At 38.0% G+C, this 16,570-nt stretch overlaps 1 protein-coding gene across 1 annotated transcript in view; it reads left to right on the top strand.

Annotated features, from left to right (window-relative positions):
• Positions 1 to 16,570, top strand: part of ATP6V0A4 (ATPase H+ transporting V0 subunit a4) — a 33,354-nt gene that overhangs the window by 5,027 nt on the left and 11,757 nt on the right. Inside the window, exons 5-13 of the mRNA XM_015820327.1 lie at positions 4,184 to 4,278; positions 5,206 to 5,332; positions 5,474 to 5,556; positions 8,112 to 8,205; positions 8,765 to 8,977; positions 10,559 to 10,709; positions 13,899 to 14,038; positions 14,809 to 14,966; positions 15,928 to 16,021. Coding sequence (XP_015675813.1) covers positions 4,184 to 4,278; positions 5,206 to 5,332; positions 5,474 to 5,556; positions 8,112 to 8,205; positions 8,765 to 8,977; positions 10,559 to 10,709; positions 13,899 to 14,038; positions 14,809 to 14,966; positions 15,928 to 16,021 — 1,155 coding nt within the window. The remainder of the gene's footprint in view (positions 1 to 4,183; positions 4,279 to 5,205; positions 5,333 to 5,473; positions 5,557 to 8,111; positions 8,206 to 8,764; positions 8,978 to 10,558; positions 10,710 to 13,898; positions 14,039 to 14,808; positions 14,967 to 15,927; positions 16,022 to 16,570) is intronic.

Here is a 16,570-nt window from a genome sequence, read left to right as displayed (position 1 = left end):
CCTACCACAGTTGAATGGTAGAAAGATACAAAAAAATCATACAAAGGAAGCAAAAATACCAGTATTCATAAGGATATTTAATATGTCAAGGAAAGACATAAGGAGGGTAAACCAATCTTGGGGAGATAGTGTGATTTTAATAAGCTAGTATATTTTTTAAAATAATGCACAACATTGATGGCCATGAATAATAATGGAATTATATTAAATATTCTTTTTTAAAAATGGCATTAATGATGTTACTTAGACCATTACTGGTAATCTGCAAGCAACCACTAAGCTCAGTGAACCCCAAGGCCTTCAGTTTGATATTCTCTTCTATTCTCTCCATGTGACCATTAGATGGCAGCAGTGCACTGGAATTTTCTACTGTACTTAACTGCCACCTAGTGGTTTATTTGGATTTATGCAACCTTGATAGTCCTAGACTCCAAACTGCAACCAATGAGAATCAGGAGAGGAGATAAAACAGCGCTGAGAAAAATGGTGGCCAGAAAATGAGTCTAGGAAGGTGAAGATGGATGAAAGACAAAGTTTAAAAATAAATCTAAATTGAGGGTGGAGGTTTGTTCTCTGAGCTTGTGGGTTGGTTTCCAGGCTAGGTAACATATTCAGCAAAATTTAGGGGATGTCAGTGTTCTGCTTATAAGGGCTTCGTGTAGTCAGTATGTCTTGTGATGGTGAGTCACATCAGGTCAGGATCACATCAGGTCAAGGTCTTGTGATGGGTGTGGATTGTGTTAAGTGAGGGTCTTGGAATGGGTCAGATGTGAGTAACAAGTGAGGGTCTTGGGATGGGGACATCACATCAGGTGAAAGCCATTGGGAATTGAAGTGCTGGTTGGGGAGAGTTGCGTGGGTTGGTTGAGGGTTGGTGCTGTCTCTGATTGGCTATGCAGTTGATTTGAACTCTGAGGGGCTCATAGGCGGATTGTAGGTCGATGTATCTATTGATGGAATTGTTTGTGGAGTGCCCAGCTTCAATAAACTCGCAAGCGTGGCGGGTAGTAACATGGCTGTTGGTTCTTGTATTGCTCCAATCGAATTGGTGTTGTTTGGTGTCCATGTAGGTAGAGATTAGGGATTGGGGATCATGGTGTTTGACTGCCAGCTGGTGTTCATGGATCCTGGCTTTCAGTTGACATGATGTTTGTCCCGTGTAGAATTGACTGTAATTGTTACAGTTTGTTTTGTAAATGACATTGTTTCTCTCATCCTTCCGTATCTTATCTTTGGTTCTGAATAATACCTGGCTGAGTGTGGCTGTGGATTTGTGGGCTATTGCTATTCCTAGAGCATTCTGGCTGTCATTTCTGACACCCCTTTTGTGTATGGTAGGGTTAGTTTTTGCGTGGTGGTTGGCTATGTGGTGCGTTGCGGTTTGGGTGTTGTGTGTTGCAATACAAAGTTTTTCGGATAGCCGTTGCAGAGAAAGACATCAAGCAGCCGTTTCTCTTCCGCTTTTCTTAGTGCTGTAGTGTTGCAGTGTTGTTGTGGCTCCGTCTTGTGAGCCCCTCTTATCGGAGGAAGAAGGCTCCGAACATGAAGGAGAGGAGATGGCCAGGCCTCCCTCTCCAGGACCCTCCTCTCTGGCAATGCCTCAGGTGTTTCCCGACAGAGAAGAGATTGACCAGGAGCCAGGTGTTTCTGAGATTGGCCAGGAGCCAGGTGTTTCGGATAGTGATGAAGATACGTTGTGGCTGGATCCACGCCAACGTAGGCGCGACAAGCATGCGCAGCAGAAAAGGAGACGTGCCAGAGATTAAGTTGAGTCACTGGACCACACCCCACAGGCTATAAAAGGGAGGTAGTGGCCATTTGGACTCTGTGACAGACAAAGCTAAATCTCTGGCGAAGTAGTTTGCTGTGGATTGAATTTCAAACTGTGTGTATTGTTTTTTGTTTCTGTGTTCTCTGAGTAAAAGTCCTTGGCAGGCAGCTACGGAGCTGCTGCTAAGTTTCTTATCTGTAGCGTGGAGTGTGGAGAAGTTATTTAACCCTCGGCTGGCTGTTTGGGTGTGTGTGTCAGACGGGGACAGAACAAGTGTGTCCTGGCCCTTCTGAAGAGAGTCTGGACACAGCTTCTTTTGTGTGCGGTGGTTGCTTGCGAAGCTGAGGATCTGGTCCATGTGAGTGGATTTGTGGTAGACACAGGTTTCCAGTTGTCTAAATCTAGACTCTTGGCATAATTCTAGACATTTGGCCATTTAGCAGAAAACACGGCTCCGACTCTCTGTCAAAACTCACCTTCTCTGGTGACTCCCTTGCCTCATTCTTATTGCCAGTTATTCAGGGAGGGGAAGGGTAGCAAAGCAGAAAGTTGAGCCAATTATTTTGTGTCACATGCCTTGTGTATATGAAAGCAGGACGTCATTTGGTGGCAAAAGATGCAGGATCAGCAATGAGGACACAGTAATGTTATATACCAATATAGTATTTTGCTGACTCAAAAACGGGATGACACCTTGGCAGTAAAGGCAAAGCTCTCTACAGAATAACTGCCTAAGCCATGAATTCTCTGAGCACAGTGCAATTTGTATCAAAGAGGCCCAACCAAATTCCAAATTTACAGTCTGGAGTGGGGATGTATTCTTTTCACAGCATTCCCCACTGTATACACAAACAAAGACCAACTGAGCCAAGTTAGAAACTGGGAATTTTTATTTGCTCAATGGGATGCACTTTAGTTTTTTCCTCCATATAAGGAATGGTACTGTTATCATTCAGCTGTTTTTGTGTCTTTTCATTCAAAATAGGTTTGTTAAGCCTTTTAACTATTAGGATCCTCAGTAGGCTGATTTGCTATCATCCAGAAAAGTTGGCCGTTGGCTGTGCTGGTTAGATACAGTGGGAACTGCAGCTCAGTATAACTGGAAGGCAATGGGTTGAATAAACTGCACTAAATCGACCAAGCCCAAATCCACAGGTTTGCTTTATCAAGTCTCTCCTGAGTCTTCTTGGCATCAGTAAAGAAATGGTTTGCCATTTTCTATTTCTGGGATATTCTTTCGACTTCTCTGATTTCAGCTTTTTAAGGTAGTCCAGACCAGAAGCACACCCAGAAGTACTAGTTCTACTTTATTGTAAGGTTACATTAACAGATTTTTGCAAATCTGAAAAGTGCATCTCTCCCCTCTTCCCTTTACAGTCCAGGAAACTAGGGATGGTCCCTACTGAAACTTTTGTCATTCCATGTTTCCTTCTATGGGCTAAGCTTCCTCATATTTGACCGTTGCCCTGGCTGCAGTTCTTCCCTTGTCTCCCAAGGTCATTCCTACATACCATTACATCAGCCCCTCAAATGACTCTGGGATTTCTTACTGATCTCCCACCCAAGTGTCAGCCAAGGTTGGCTGTATGTTGCTGTGCTGTGTGGTAGACCAGGTTAGGAAACTAACTCTTCAGGAATATTAGAGCTTACTTTTGGAAATAGGCTATGATAACAGAACCTTGCAAGAATGTGCTGTAGCTCGTCTATCTTGCATTCCAGAACTTAAGGCATGTTTCCACTTTCTTTGATGATGTAACACAGGTAGTCCTTGACTTTACAACCACAATTTATGTTGCTAAGCGAGACAGTTTTTAAATGAATTCCCCCCCCCAGTTTACGACCTTTCTTGACACATTTGTTAAATGAATCACTGCAGTTGTTAAGTTAGTAACAAGGTTGTGAAGTGAATCTGGCTTCCCCATTGACTTCGCTTGTCGGAAAGTCACAAAAGGGGATCGCATGACACTGGGACACTGCAATCGTCATAAATATGAGACAATTGTCAAGCATCTGAATTTTGATCACATGACCATTGGGTTGCCACAATGGTTATAAGCGTGAAAAACGGCCGTAAGTCACTTTTTTCAGTGCCGTTGTAACTTTGAACAGTCACCAAATGAACCGTTGCAAGTCAAGGACAACCTGTAGTTGCCTATTTCCATGGTCATCTCCCTGAGTCTATGAGCTCTTCCCAGCTGATTATGCCGCATATGTCCTTCCTCAAAATAGTGGCCTTCAGAAGTGCTGGATGTAAGCTTCTGTTAATCCCCTGGTTAGCGTCTAATATTGTGATATCTACAGGAAGCTAGATTAGGCAAGGTTGTCCTAAAACCACAAGCAATAATAAAGAGGATCTTGCATTGGTTGAGTTTTGGGATAGGGCTTTAAGTTAAGTCTTTCTTCCGCTTTCAGACTGAAACTAATTTGCCTGATGATTTCTTCAATGAAGATACTTCAGGGCTGCTGGAATTAAGAAGCACTCCTGCAGCAGTTGCTGCAAAACTGGGGTGAGTACTGTTTCTCTTGTGCTGTATCCACAATATTTATGTCTTAGAGATGCAGCCCATGATTCAAGCATCTCATTGAAATGAACAGAGTTCTTCCTGGTTAGATGTAGCTGATGGAAAATAAAGTTCTCTATTTAGCATTTTATTGATTTAATCAGTATTTTCCCTTCTTCCTGGAATTGAGTTGTAGAGGCATCCATGAGGTTGCAAATGATGCAATGAGGATCATGCCATCATAATACAAGCTTCATCCCCTTGGCATATCTGTTGCAGTATTGCATGCATTTAGGGCTGAGCTTACCTTGTGATGCCGATTTCATCGTTTTGCTGAAAATCTTCAGTTCTGTAGATCCCTCTGTATAAATGGCCATCTCTGCATGGTATCCCAGCCTTTCTAACCACACCACTAAATTTCCAAGTGCTACCATTTTGAGACAGAAAATGAGAAAGGTATAGAATAACCTACACAGGCTTAGTTTAAAAAATATGGGGGAATGCACCAACTTCTTCTCCACAAAATATTTTAATATCTAAAACCTGACCCACTTACACATATGAAGCTAAACCTAATCATGTCCTACTACTGCATCTCTGCCCTACTAATGTGACCATTACTCGATTGTAAAGTTCTTGAGAGCATGCCAACCATTTGCTCCCAAAATTTGCCCATTCTGTTTTAGGATATTTCATACTACTGTATCTAAGAATGCTAGGAGTTATCATTCATTCATTCATTCATTCATTCATTCATTCATTTTATTTATATATATATATAAATAAAATAATCCCAGCACATTCAGAAGGTGCCATGTTGGAGAAGGCCAATCTAGGAACTGGTAGTAGGTTTACAACTGATATATTTCCATAAACTAATACCTTTTACAAGAGTGGATTTACAGGGCATTATATTTGGTTTGCATTCCATAGATTCATCGCTGGTGTGATTAAAAGAGAGAGGCTGGTGCCTTTTGAACGTTTGTTGTGGAGAGCCTGCAAGGGAAACATCTATCTGAAGTTCAGTGAAATGGATACACCCTTGGAAGATCCTATCACTGTAGGTACTGATAGGTTTTTAATTTTGTTGCCTCAGATCTTTTACCTGGGATATAATGTTATGAAATTGCTGAGACTGTATTCAGTTGCCTCTGTGATTATTTTGAAATTCTTTCTCCTTAAATTATATTTCCTTTCCCAGAAAGAAGAGATGAAAAAGAATGTGTTCATCATCTTCTACCAAGGGGAACAGCTCAGACAGAAAATCAAGAAGATTTGTGACGGGTGAGAAAGAGCATTTTGACCGTAACTGATATTAATGAATCTTGAGTTGGTTAATTAATGAATCTTGAGTTGGCTTTCAGGTTAATCTCAGTGGGATTTTAATGCTTACTATTTTGTGTGAGTTTTAACATTTATTCACAACTTTCTGATAGAGAGTTATCACTATCACAATTGCTTCCAGTTCTTTAGCTGAAGTTCATATTGAACATATCGTCCTCAGTTCTGATTGCAAATTTAGATAAGAAACGTCACTCAGAACTGAAGAAGTTTTTGGATGAGAAGTGAAACATCTTCAAGGAAAAAACGAAGTCCAGTTACCTCTTGAAAAAGTACCTTTGGGTCAACTATGACCTGGATGACTGAGAATCTCCATAGACATATTGAACATGCCCCATTGATTACAAAGGTTCGGGGATGAGGACAGCTCCTTAAAGGGACAAAATGATGTCATCCATGCCCAAATTGAAGATAGAGGTCCTCATAGATTTGCAGTAGCTTAAAAAACTTGAAGCAGCACATTTCCAAATCCAGACGAATTATTCATGGGCTTAGTGGCATATAAAAAAATTGTCTATTTTTAGCAAGGGGTGGGAAAAGAGTGCAAAAATTCTGTTAAACATGAACAAGAAAACCCCATCTGCTGCGCAATATTCTTTGTCCTATAGGAATTCAAGGTTTGAGATTATTGCTAATGTTTCCCTGCCTCTTGTTTTTATTGCATGTTGCTCTTAATTTTAATGCTAGAAAAAATTAATTAGTGTTAAATTTTACCTACCAGATTTATTAAAATGGGAAGCAGAGCAAAAGATAAGCATTTCCCCAAGCCTTTTCTCTTTCAGTGGAGGATGCTGAAACACTAATGGGAGTTCTCCAGCAGATTTTATCAATTTCAAAACTCTCCAGTGAATGGTTCATGTGCTTTCCTAGATGAAGGTGTCATTAAAGTAAAAATGACATTCTGACAGATAAAACCAGCATGCAAAAGAACTGTGAAAAGATCAAAGCTATCAGGCTGAAACCTTGCCTGTGTCGGGGAGAAGGAAGGGAATGTAGCTTGTTTGGGCTTTTTTTAAAGAGGAATATTTTTTCAAGTACAATTTAAGAACTTAAAAATTCAGTTTAAAATATGGGGTGAGCACCTACAGCTTTTGCTAATGAAAATATGCTTCCGTTGATGGTTTGATTTGAATAGATTATTGGTGAATCCATGCCATGTTTGAAGGTGGAATAATATAGGCATGTATAGCAGCATCAAGGTGGGGTGGAAGACAAAATAGTGTGGTGGTAACTCTACCACTTTTGTATGCAGATGTACGAAAGGAGAAAGGTTTGCATGAGCCCTGGTGGTACAGTGGTTAGAATGCAATATTGCAGAGTTCAATTCTCACCGGCTCAAGGTTGACTCGGCCTTCCATCCTTCCGAGGTCGGTAAAATGAGGAACCAGATTGTTGAGGGCAATATGCTGACTCTGTAAACTGCTTAGAAAGGGCTGTAAAGCACGGTGAAGTGGTATATAAGTCTTAGTGCTATTGCTATTGTAATATTAAGCCCACCATTCTGCAAGTTTGATGGTGCCACTGGATAGGTAGCACTTCCCTCTTGCAATGAAGCACTTTTCCCCCAGTTTTCAGGTTGCCTAGTAATGGAAAATCCAGTCATTTTATACAGCATTGGAACAAATCAATTTGGCTATTAAAATAATCTACTCTAGAAATTATGTAAAAAGATATCTTAAGCTCCAGTGGTCTGTGCAGCCACTAGTGACATTATGACATTCCTGCCTTGCTCTCTCTCTCTCTGTCCCACAGTTCCTGAAAAATAATAATGTTAATTAAAACATTCAGACCTTCTCTTTTGATACACATTATGTGGAAAAAGTCAACAGGCAGATGGAGCTGAAAGAGTAAATATTACTCCTTATCTCAGATCTTGACTTCACCATGAGCAATAGGATAGCTCAGTCTGCCTGCTTGTGAACAAAATATTCTCAGAACACATCCATTCCAAATGTTTATACCAAAATATCTGGTATATTTGCTCTTTACAGATGAGAGACTAATAAGGTGGGCAATTTGCAGGATCAATAAAAATGAAAAGTCTAGCAAAAACAAAGCATTTTTACTGATTCTCTAAAAACACAAGGGGGAAACAAATAATACTCCCAGTAGAATATCCCTCATAGCCTGGGAGCAACAGAGATAAAGCTTTCTCCTGCATATCAGGTAGATGAGTCCCTGAGAAAGATGACTCCAAAACATTTCTCCTAAAGAACTTAATGGCCTGATAAGCTCTTAATAGCCCTTAAGCCATTTAGCTAGTCAACTCTTAAGCCATTCAAAATTGCTTTAAAAAGCAAATTTGTCTTAGATTGTCCCTTTAGCAGTTGGCAACCAGTGTAGAACTTTCATTGGGAAAGCCTTATGGGATCTGTGTACCTTGTACTGGTTAGCAATCTAGCTACTGCCTTTTCTAGCAATTACAACTTCCATATCTTTATTATAAAGTGCATTTTAGTGGACAGAATGGCTGGAACCAGGTGTTGTTTCTTCATTAGGTTCCGTGCCACTGTATATCCCTGTCCCGAGTCAGCTGGAGAACGCCGAGAAGTGGCTGCTGGTGTGAACACAAGGATTGAAGATCTCAACACAGTAAGTAGTCTTTAGTCTTGCTTGGAGTAATTTGGAGTACGCCGTATGTCAGCATGTGCCAAACTTTAGCAGCTATTGGAGCTCTAGCAAAAGTGGACAGTATGTAGTTCAGATATGTGTCCTGGCCTCCTTCCAAGGGTGCCAGTCAGCAAGCAGTTGTATCTAGAGACCACTCTCTTTGCTTCTTATAATGATTCAGAGCCACATCACTTAGGGCACAATGGGAGATTTAAATGGCAGCTGCCAATTAAAATAAAACACCACTGTGGTTGCCATCAGGACAAATAGCAGGTAGAACAATAGCTGGGAAAGCTGCTGATATGGGATGGGAGTGAAATGTAAGAGGCTATAAAATTAATCAAATGGCCCCAATAATGGGACAGAGCAAATATAAACTATGAATCCTAAGCCTGTTCTTTCATCCTACACATGTGTGGGCCTGTAACTCCCAGAATTCCTCAACCAGGAAGGGCATTCTGCAGGCTGGCTGGGAAATTTTAATAGTTGTAGCCCATATATTTGTTGGGTTCCTAAACTAAACCTTTGCCCCTACTTACAGGTGATCACCCAAACTGAGTCCCATCGACAGGGGCTGTTGAAGGAAGCATCTGCAAACCTGTGGGTCTGGGGAATCAAAGTGAGGAAAATGAAAGCCATCTACCACATCTTGAATTCTTGCAACATCGATGTCACCCAGCAGTGTGTCATTGCAGAGATCTGGTTCCCTGTGGTAGATATCCTCAGGATAAAAAGAGCACTGAATCAAGGAATGGTAAGGAGAATTCTGTCATTCATAGCAAACTATATTTACTCAACTGAATGCGCTGAACCTGTGGCAAACTACTTACTTTGCCTTGCAGGAAAAAAGGCCTAAATGAAAGTTACAGGCATTTCATTACTCACAGAGAACATTGCTAATACTAGATTATTACCAAGTCAACAATCAAGAAGAAACAATACTCTCATCAAGGAACTACCAAGGAGAAAACCACATCCCCACCAAACTGGCAAGGCAAACTCCTGCATATAAACAGGGAGCAAACCACACACTCCATAAGATATTCCCTAGTTGGGTAATGAAACGTTTCATTCAGTCCTTTTTTCTGCAAGCAACCAAGCTCAGAGAGCACCACGGAATCCACAGTTCGGCCCTGACTAATATATTTTTTTCTATTAGAAAAAGGACTGGTAAGTGTTGAATAATGCAGAGAGTAAGGAAAATGACTTAATGGAGATATATAAGCTCTGTTAAGTAAAAGCAACAAAGGAGTGAAAAAATGTTTTAAGTCCACAGCAGACAGATAACATTTTGAAAGACTCAGCCAAATACCTCCTAATTCACAGGAATATAAGGTACAGCCCAGACAGACTTGTAAGATTCTGTTGTTCAACCAAATGTGGTAAATATACTTTTAACCTTTTTGTGGAGTTGATTTCCAGTTCTGGCCTACTTAGACAGATAGTTTATCCCTGTGCACCAAAGTATTTTTTTTCATGGTGCAGAATAGAGGAGGATTACCTGGTGCCCAACTTCTCATCTCTGTTGGAAGTAGAAATGCTACTGACATATACATTTTGCTATGTACTTAGAAGGGTTAAATCTGGAATAACTAAATCTGGAATAATTAAATAAATGAAAGGGATTACCTGTGCTAATTAACTACAGTATTGCTTTCAGGGGCTCTTGAAAGTCTTTTTTAAGTAATGTAGATTGTTGTTATTAAACCCCCTGCTCTTTTTAGCTTTTGTCTGTTGTTGATGTGTCTCTCTTTTAATCTGCTTTTGTCCGATTCTGACAACTTTTGATATTTGCTAACATTTAATAAATACCAATCTATTACTGTGTGAATGGCATGTGTATTTCCTTGGATGTGGGTACAGGGATTCCCAGACAGTGTACTGGACACAAATTAAACTGGAAATAGCCTGAAGTCATTTTCCAACAGTGAGAAAGACTCCACAAATTCTCACTGACAGCTCCCTAAAGACTTTTGTTCCCATTATTTTTTGGTAGAGGCTACAGCTGTGAGTGTAATATACAGCCAGTTTTAACACTTTAGTGTAAATGTATTTATTTATTTAACTGTTTGGGTAACCTAACATCCAATCTGTTGAGATTCTAGGCACTTGACCAGTGTTTCTCAATCTTGGCAACTTTAAGCCATGTGGATTTCAACACTGTGAATTCCCAGTCAGCATGCTGGCTTAGTAATTCTGGGAGTTGAAGTCCACCCAGCTTAAAGTTGCCAAGATTGAGAAACACTGCAGTAGACTAATAGAAACATGGAGTTGGGAGAAATTTATAGTGGACGTAATCACTGTCTAATTCTAATCATTGTTGACTTGTTCTCAGGAACGAAGTGGTTCTACAATCAGCCCCATCCTGACTGCTATACAGACCAAGCTGGATCCTCCTACTTTTAACCGAACCAATAAATTCACTGCTGGATTCCAGGCCATTGTAGATGCCTATGGTGTTGGGAATTATAGGGAGATTAACCCAGGTATATGGACTTTGATTTATTTTGACCCTTTTTTAAAGATAGCATATTTTCAGTGACTTTGTTTAAAGGACTTTATGCTGTCTGTTTCTTTTATGCCAAATGTATCCACATGCTAATGATCACTTGCTACCTTTGGGGTAGATCTTCAACACATATAAATCTCTGGTCTAAGAAGAGGGAGGTCAACCTGTTTTCTGAAGTAAGTTATTTACTTCATCATAACTGATAAAGCTTCTTGGATAAGAAGTGAAACGTCTTCCTCTTCTTCCTTAAATAAAAAACAGTCCAGTTGCTTTTTGAAAAGAAAAAAAAGCACCTTTGAGACAACTTTGACCTAGATTACTGAGAATCTCCATAGACATCTTTTGTTTAAAGCACATGAGAGCAGGACAAGAAAGAATGGATGGAAACTAATCAAGGAGAGATCCAACTTAGAAATAAAGAGAAATTTCTTGATAGTTACAACAATCAATCAGTGGAACAGTTTGCCTTCAGAAGTTGTGGGTGCCCTACTGGACGTTTTTAAAAAGAGATTGGACAGCCATTTGTCTGAAATAGTATGGGGTCTCCTGCTTGAGAAGGAGGTTGGACTAGAAGACCTCCAAGGTCTCTTCCAACTCTTATTCTAGTCTAGTGGTTAGCAGGGGTCTTCAAACTTGGCCCTTTTATGACTTGTGGACTTCAACTCCCAGAATTCCTCAGCCAGGCACGATGGCTGAGGAATTCTGGGAGTTGAAGTCCACAAGTCATAAAAGGGCCAAGTTTGAAGACCCCTGAGTTAAGACATCAGGCTAGAAAGCAGGAGACCTGTGAGTTCTGGTTCTGCCTGAGCCATGAAAGCCAGCCGGGTGACCTTGGGCCACTTACTCTCTCTCAGTCCAACCAACCTCACAGAGTTTTTGTTGTGGGGAAAATAGGAGGAAGGTGTTGGGTATGTTTGCCGCCTTGAGTTATTTGTAAAAATAATAAAGGTGGGAAATAAACAGTAAACAAACAAACAAATAAAATATTACCACCTAAAATACTGCTTCTCTTACAATATACATCCAATATATATTGCAGATAGAACTCAGAGGTAGCCTAGATGAAATTCAAAGTAAGGCATTGAAATTATATATCTTTAAAGGTTACTATAAATAACCAATATAATAATAGATTACCTGGAAGCATATAAAGGATTTTTGGCTTTTCTGTTTCTATAATTGTCAATGACAAAAATTTTTATAGAGAGATTTTTGAGGATTAAAATTTAAAAAGATTGAGAGGCCTTGATCTAAAATAAGAGACTTCCATAAATCTTTTAAGTCCAGATCCTAAAATTATAGTCTTATATAGAAAATGTTTAAAAATTAATAAATGTAGTTTATGAAAATATATACATATACATATATAATATGCAGGTCCTGTAAGGACTAAGGAGATGAATTAACAATATAATTAGGCGAGCAAACATTTAATTTCAGATATTCAGTACAATTGCCCATGTTCTATTTTATAAAAGTTAATTATAATTGCTACTTAGAATTCATTTTTGATAGATGCCGATCTCTCTGCTTGGGGTACTTCAACCCCCCAAAAAACATGATTTTAAATTAATAGCATTTCAATATGTATATTATATTATATTATATTATATTATTATATTATATTATATTATATTATATTATATTATATTATATTATATTATATTATATTATATTATATTATATTATATTATATTATTATATTATATTATATTATATTATATTATATTATATTATATTATACTATACTATACTATACTATACTATATTATATTATATTATATTATATTATATTATATTATATTATTATATTATTATATTATTATATTATTATATTATATTATATTATATTATCATATTATATTAATTATATTATTATATTAATTATATTAATTATTATATTATATTATATTATATTATATTATATTAATTATATTAATATATTATATTATATTATATTATATTATATTATATTATATTATATTATTATATTATATTATATTATATTATATTATATTATATTATATTAATTATATTATATTATTATATTATATTATATTATATTATATTATATTATATTATATTATATTATATTATATTATATTATATTATATTATATTATATTATATTATATTATATTATATTATATTATATTATATTATATTATATTATTATATTATATTATATTATTATATTGTGTGTGTGTAAAACTAGCATAATATATTGTGTAACAGTGCCATCTGTTGATTCCAATTGCGAAAGCATGTTTTAAAATTCTCATTGAACCTGGGCATTAGTCTCACTTCAAGTTTTGGTTAAAAGATGGGGCAGCCCTAACTTAAATTAGCAGATTTATCTGCTGATTCCCAATAGTAGTCAAATCTGCACCTTCCGGCATCAATAAATAAGGGGGGGAAATGAAAAATGAGTAGATTTCCCCTCAGTGCTCCATAATATATTCATTTTTCCCCCCTCTGGCCAGGTTTTCCATTGTTTCTCAGAAGCTGGGAAACAGACTTTCAGTATCAGGGAAAAGTGTTCTTAGATCCATACATACACATATGTATATGTGTCAAAATCCTCAGCATTCATAATAAAAAGTTGCTTGTGAAGTAATTTAGAATCCCCTTGCTTTTTGTGGGGCCCTGGAAATAAAGCTTGTCCCTTCTAGTAAACCAGTTGAAGAGAGAAATGTGATATTGTATTCCTGGCTCTTTGGGAGTGACCCTTAACAGCAAGACTAGCAGTCACTTCCTCCAACTACCGTATATTGGACTTCATTTCTCCTAATTTCCAACTACAGAAACAATGGCTTTTCAAATTAAATCAAACTGGTGTGTTAGTTAAAGTGTTGACCTACAAATCAGCTGACTATGACTTCTAGTCCCACCTTAGTTATGAAAAAAACCCTGATGAGTGATCTTGGCCCAGTCACTTTCTCTCAACCCAACTCACTTCATGACGTTGTTGTGGGGAAAATAAAAGGAGGAAGGAGTATTGGTACGTTAGCCACTTTGAGCTGTACAGTATATATAAAAAAGGCAGGATAACAATTAAAAAAAATTAGAGGCATCTATTTTTTTAATGTTCACTCATTGAAACCTCAATTGATTTGCAATGAGTATGTTTTTAACAAGTGATGTGATAGTCTTTTTCTTTCCCACAGCCCCCTTCACTATCATTACCTTCCCTTTTTTGTTTGCGGTGATGTTTGGCGATTGTGGTCATGGTGCAGTCATGCTGGGTTTTGCTCTGTGGATGATCAGCAATGAAAAGTCCTTTTTAGCTCAGAAAAGCAAGAACGAGGTAAGTGGTTTAAGGTGATATCTCAATGCTTACAGCAAGCAGTTTTCAAAATGTTTGTTTATTTATTATGTTCTACTCTGCCCAATCTCTGAAATTCGTGGGCAAGATTACACTGTTATTTAAAGCATAATGTTTCTAAAAAATGTGTTTTAAAAGATCACAGAAAAAAAAATCAAGCAATGAGAGGAAGCCAATCAACCAGCTGATAACAAACAAAAGCTATTATTTATTAAATTTATATTTCGCACGTCTAACTATCCAAAGCAACTTAACATACAGAACAGTTTAAAACTGAGAACAAGCTTGTAGCCATGCTGAGAAAAAGATATGTAAATGGGCCAGTCATACTCCCTGAAAAGGGATAATAATAATAATAATAATAATGATGATGATGATGATGATGATGATGATGATGACGACGATGACGATGGAAGGGACCTTGGAGGTCATCTAGTCCAACCCCCTGCTCAGGCAAAGTCCCATATCTGAGCAGGCTTTCTTCCTTGTCACCCATCTCACTTCTCATGGTGAGAAGGGCCTCTGAAGATGACTCATTTCTTTCCAAGGCAGTAAACAATAGGTGAAAAACTATTTTTGCATATCTCTTCAACCTGATGTCCTCCCAGTCAACATGATTGGTTTTGGGAATTGCAGTCCCACATTTCTGGAAGACGCCAAATGGAGAAGACTTCTGTAAATAAGACTGTAGTAAACTTCATTTGTTTGCTATTCTTGATCATCCCTTGATTATATATAATATTCTTGTGCAGATCTGGAACATCTTTTTCGGTGGACGCTACTTGATCCTACTCATGAGTATCTTTTCCATTTACACTGGCTTTATTTACAACGATTGCTTCGCCAAATCTTTCAACATATTTGGATCTTCCTGGCGTGTCCGACCAATGTACAACAATGGTGTATGGACGTAAGTGGTAAACAATGTTTATAATTGTAGAAAATAGCAGCTGAATGCCCAATTTGCTCTTTTGTTCCGCAATCTCTTTCTGAATTTATCCCTAGTAATCTCTAGCGCAACATTTCATATTTCATAAAGATTGCTGTCTTTAATCAGCAGTTGACTATGATGAAAAGAAACAGAAAACAGTAGTTACTGGAAACTTCTCTCAGTTTGATTCAGAAAAGGCATGGCTATTAAATATTTTATTCTGAGCTCATTCTAAACTTTGATTCTGTCAAGCTCATAATAGAAGCCAAATAGAGCCCTCAAAGTATTCATAACTCCTAGCCCTGAAATCTCTCTCTATGGATGTGGTGATAGGAATTATAGGTCCCCAAGAGACATGAGCATGTTTATATTAAGGCATCTGAAAATTACTTACATGCTTAATGTAATTTCCAGGACATCTGGTGTCCATTTTCAGATGAATTGGAGAACTGTTTTATAGGATCTCTAGAATATTCACTTTATATGACAGAAACATATAAATTGAGACCTACCATGTTAGTATCTTCTGCAACGGACTACATATAGAAATATCTTTGCTTGTAATGAGTTATAGAGAAGAGTTCTTAAAGTCATCAAATTCCAGACTTCATCATAACTTAGGGAGGAGCATCATCATAGAACAATGTAGGATAGTTTATACAGTAATAGATAATCTTGAAGGTGTGAAGAGTGAGACTTTGGGCACATTGAAGAAAGAGCAAGCTGAATCAACACAGGAAAAGAAAGAATGTACACAAATTATATAAGCTGCTAGTACAATCATGCATTATCTGAGCTGTCCACATAGAAGCTGCACAGCCAATGTTGTGGGCTTCAGTGCATTTATATTGTGTTTCTTCTTATTCTATTTTATTGTGAGAAAAGGCTATCACATCTCAGTGACAACCTAACAATTTAATATTTTTCTGTTCATCCATAGGGATGAAATTGTTCACGAGAATGGTTTTCTGCAATTAGATCCAAAAACAAGAGGTGTATATTCTGGAAACCCCTATCCTTTTGGAATTGATCCGGTAATCAGAAATAATTATTTTTAAATTAAAATGAATAGAGAGATTAGGGATGAACGATTGGGACTCCAAGTCAGGAAAGATAGGGTTCCTCAAAAAGATTTTAAGAGCCAAGACTACAACTTTGTCTTAACTGTCTTTTTTACTACAGTATATTTTTAAGATTTAAGATTTAAGATTTATTTCATTTATACCCCGCCCTTCTCCCGGAGGACTCAGGGCGGCTTACAGCCAGTTAAAACAATTATACAAAATACAAATCTAAGATAAATTAAAAATAAATATTCGAATCGGCCGCACTACTAAAATTCAATTAAAACCAATTTAAAATTACCCCTAGGCCAGTCCTGCCAGCTGAAACAGCCAGGTCTTGAGGGCGCGGCGGAAGGAGGGGAGATCCGGAATCACCCGGATCTCTGGGGGCAGCTCGTTCCAGAGGGTGGGCGCTCCGACAGAGAAGGCTCTCCCCCTGGGGGTCGCCAACCGGCACTGTCTGGTTGGCGGCACCCTGAGGAGGCCCTCTCTGTGGGAGCGTATCGGCCGGTGGGGGGT

Source organism: Protobothrops mucrosquamatus, unplaced genomic scaffold (genome assembly GCF_001527695.2).
Source record: "Protobothrops mucrosquamatus isolate PMUCROS unplaced genomic scaffold, P.Mucros_1.0 scaffold1120, whole genome shotgun sequence".
Classification (NCBI taxonomy): domain Eukaryota; kingdom Metazoa; phylum Chordata; class Lepidosauria; order Squamata; family Viperidae; genus Protobothrops; species Protobothrops mucrosquamatus.
The sequence above is the reverse complement of the archived record's forward strand: the minus strand, read 5'-3'. Positions and strand labels throughout refer to the sequence as shown.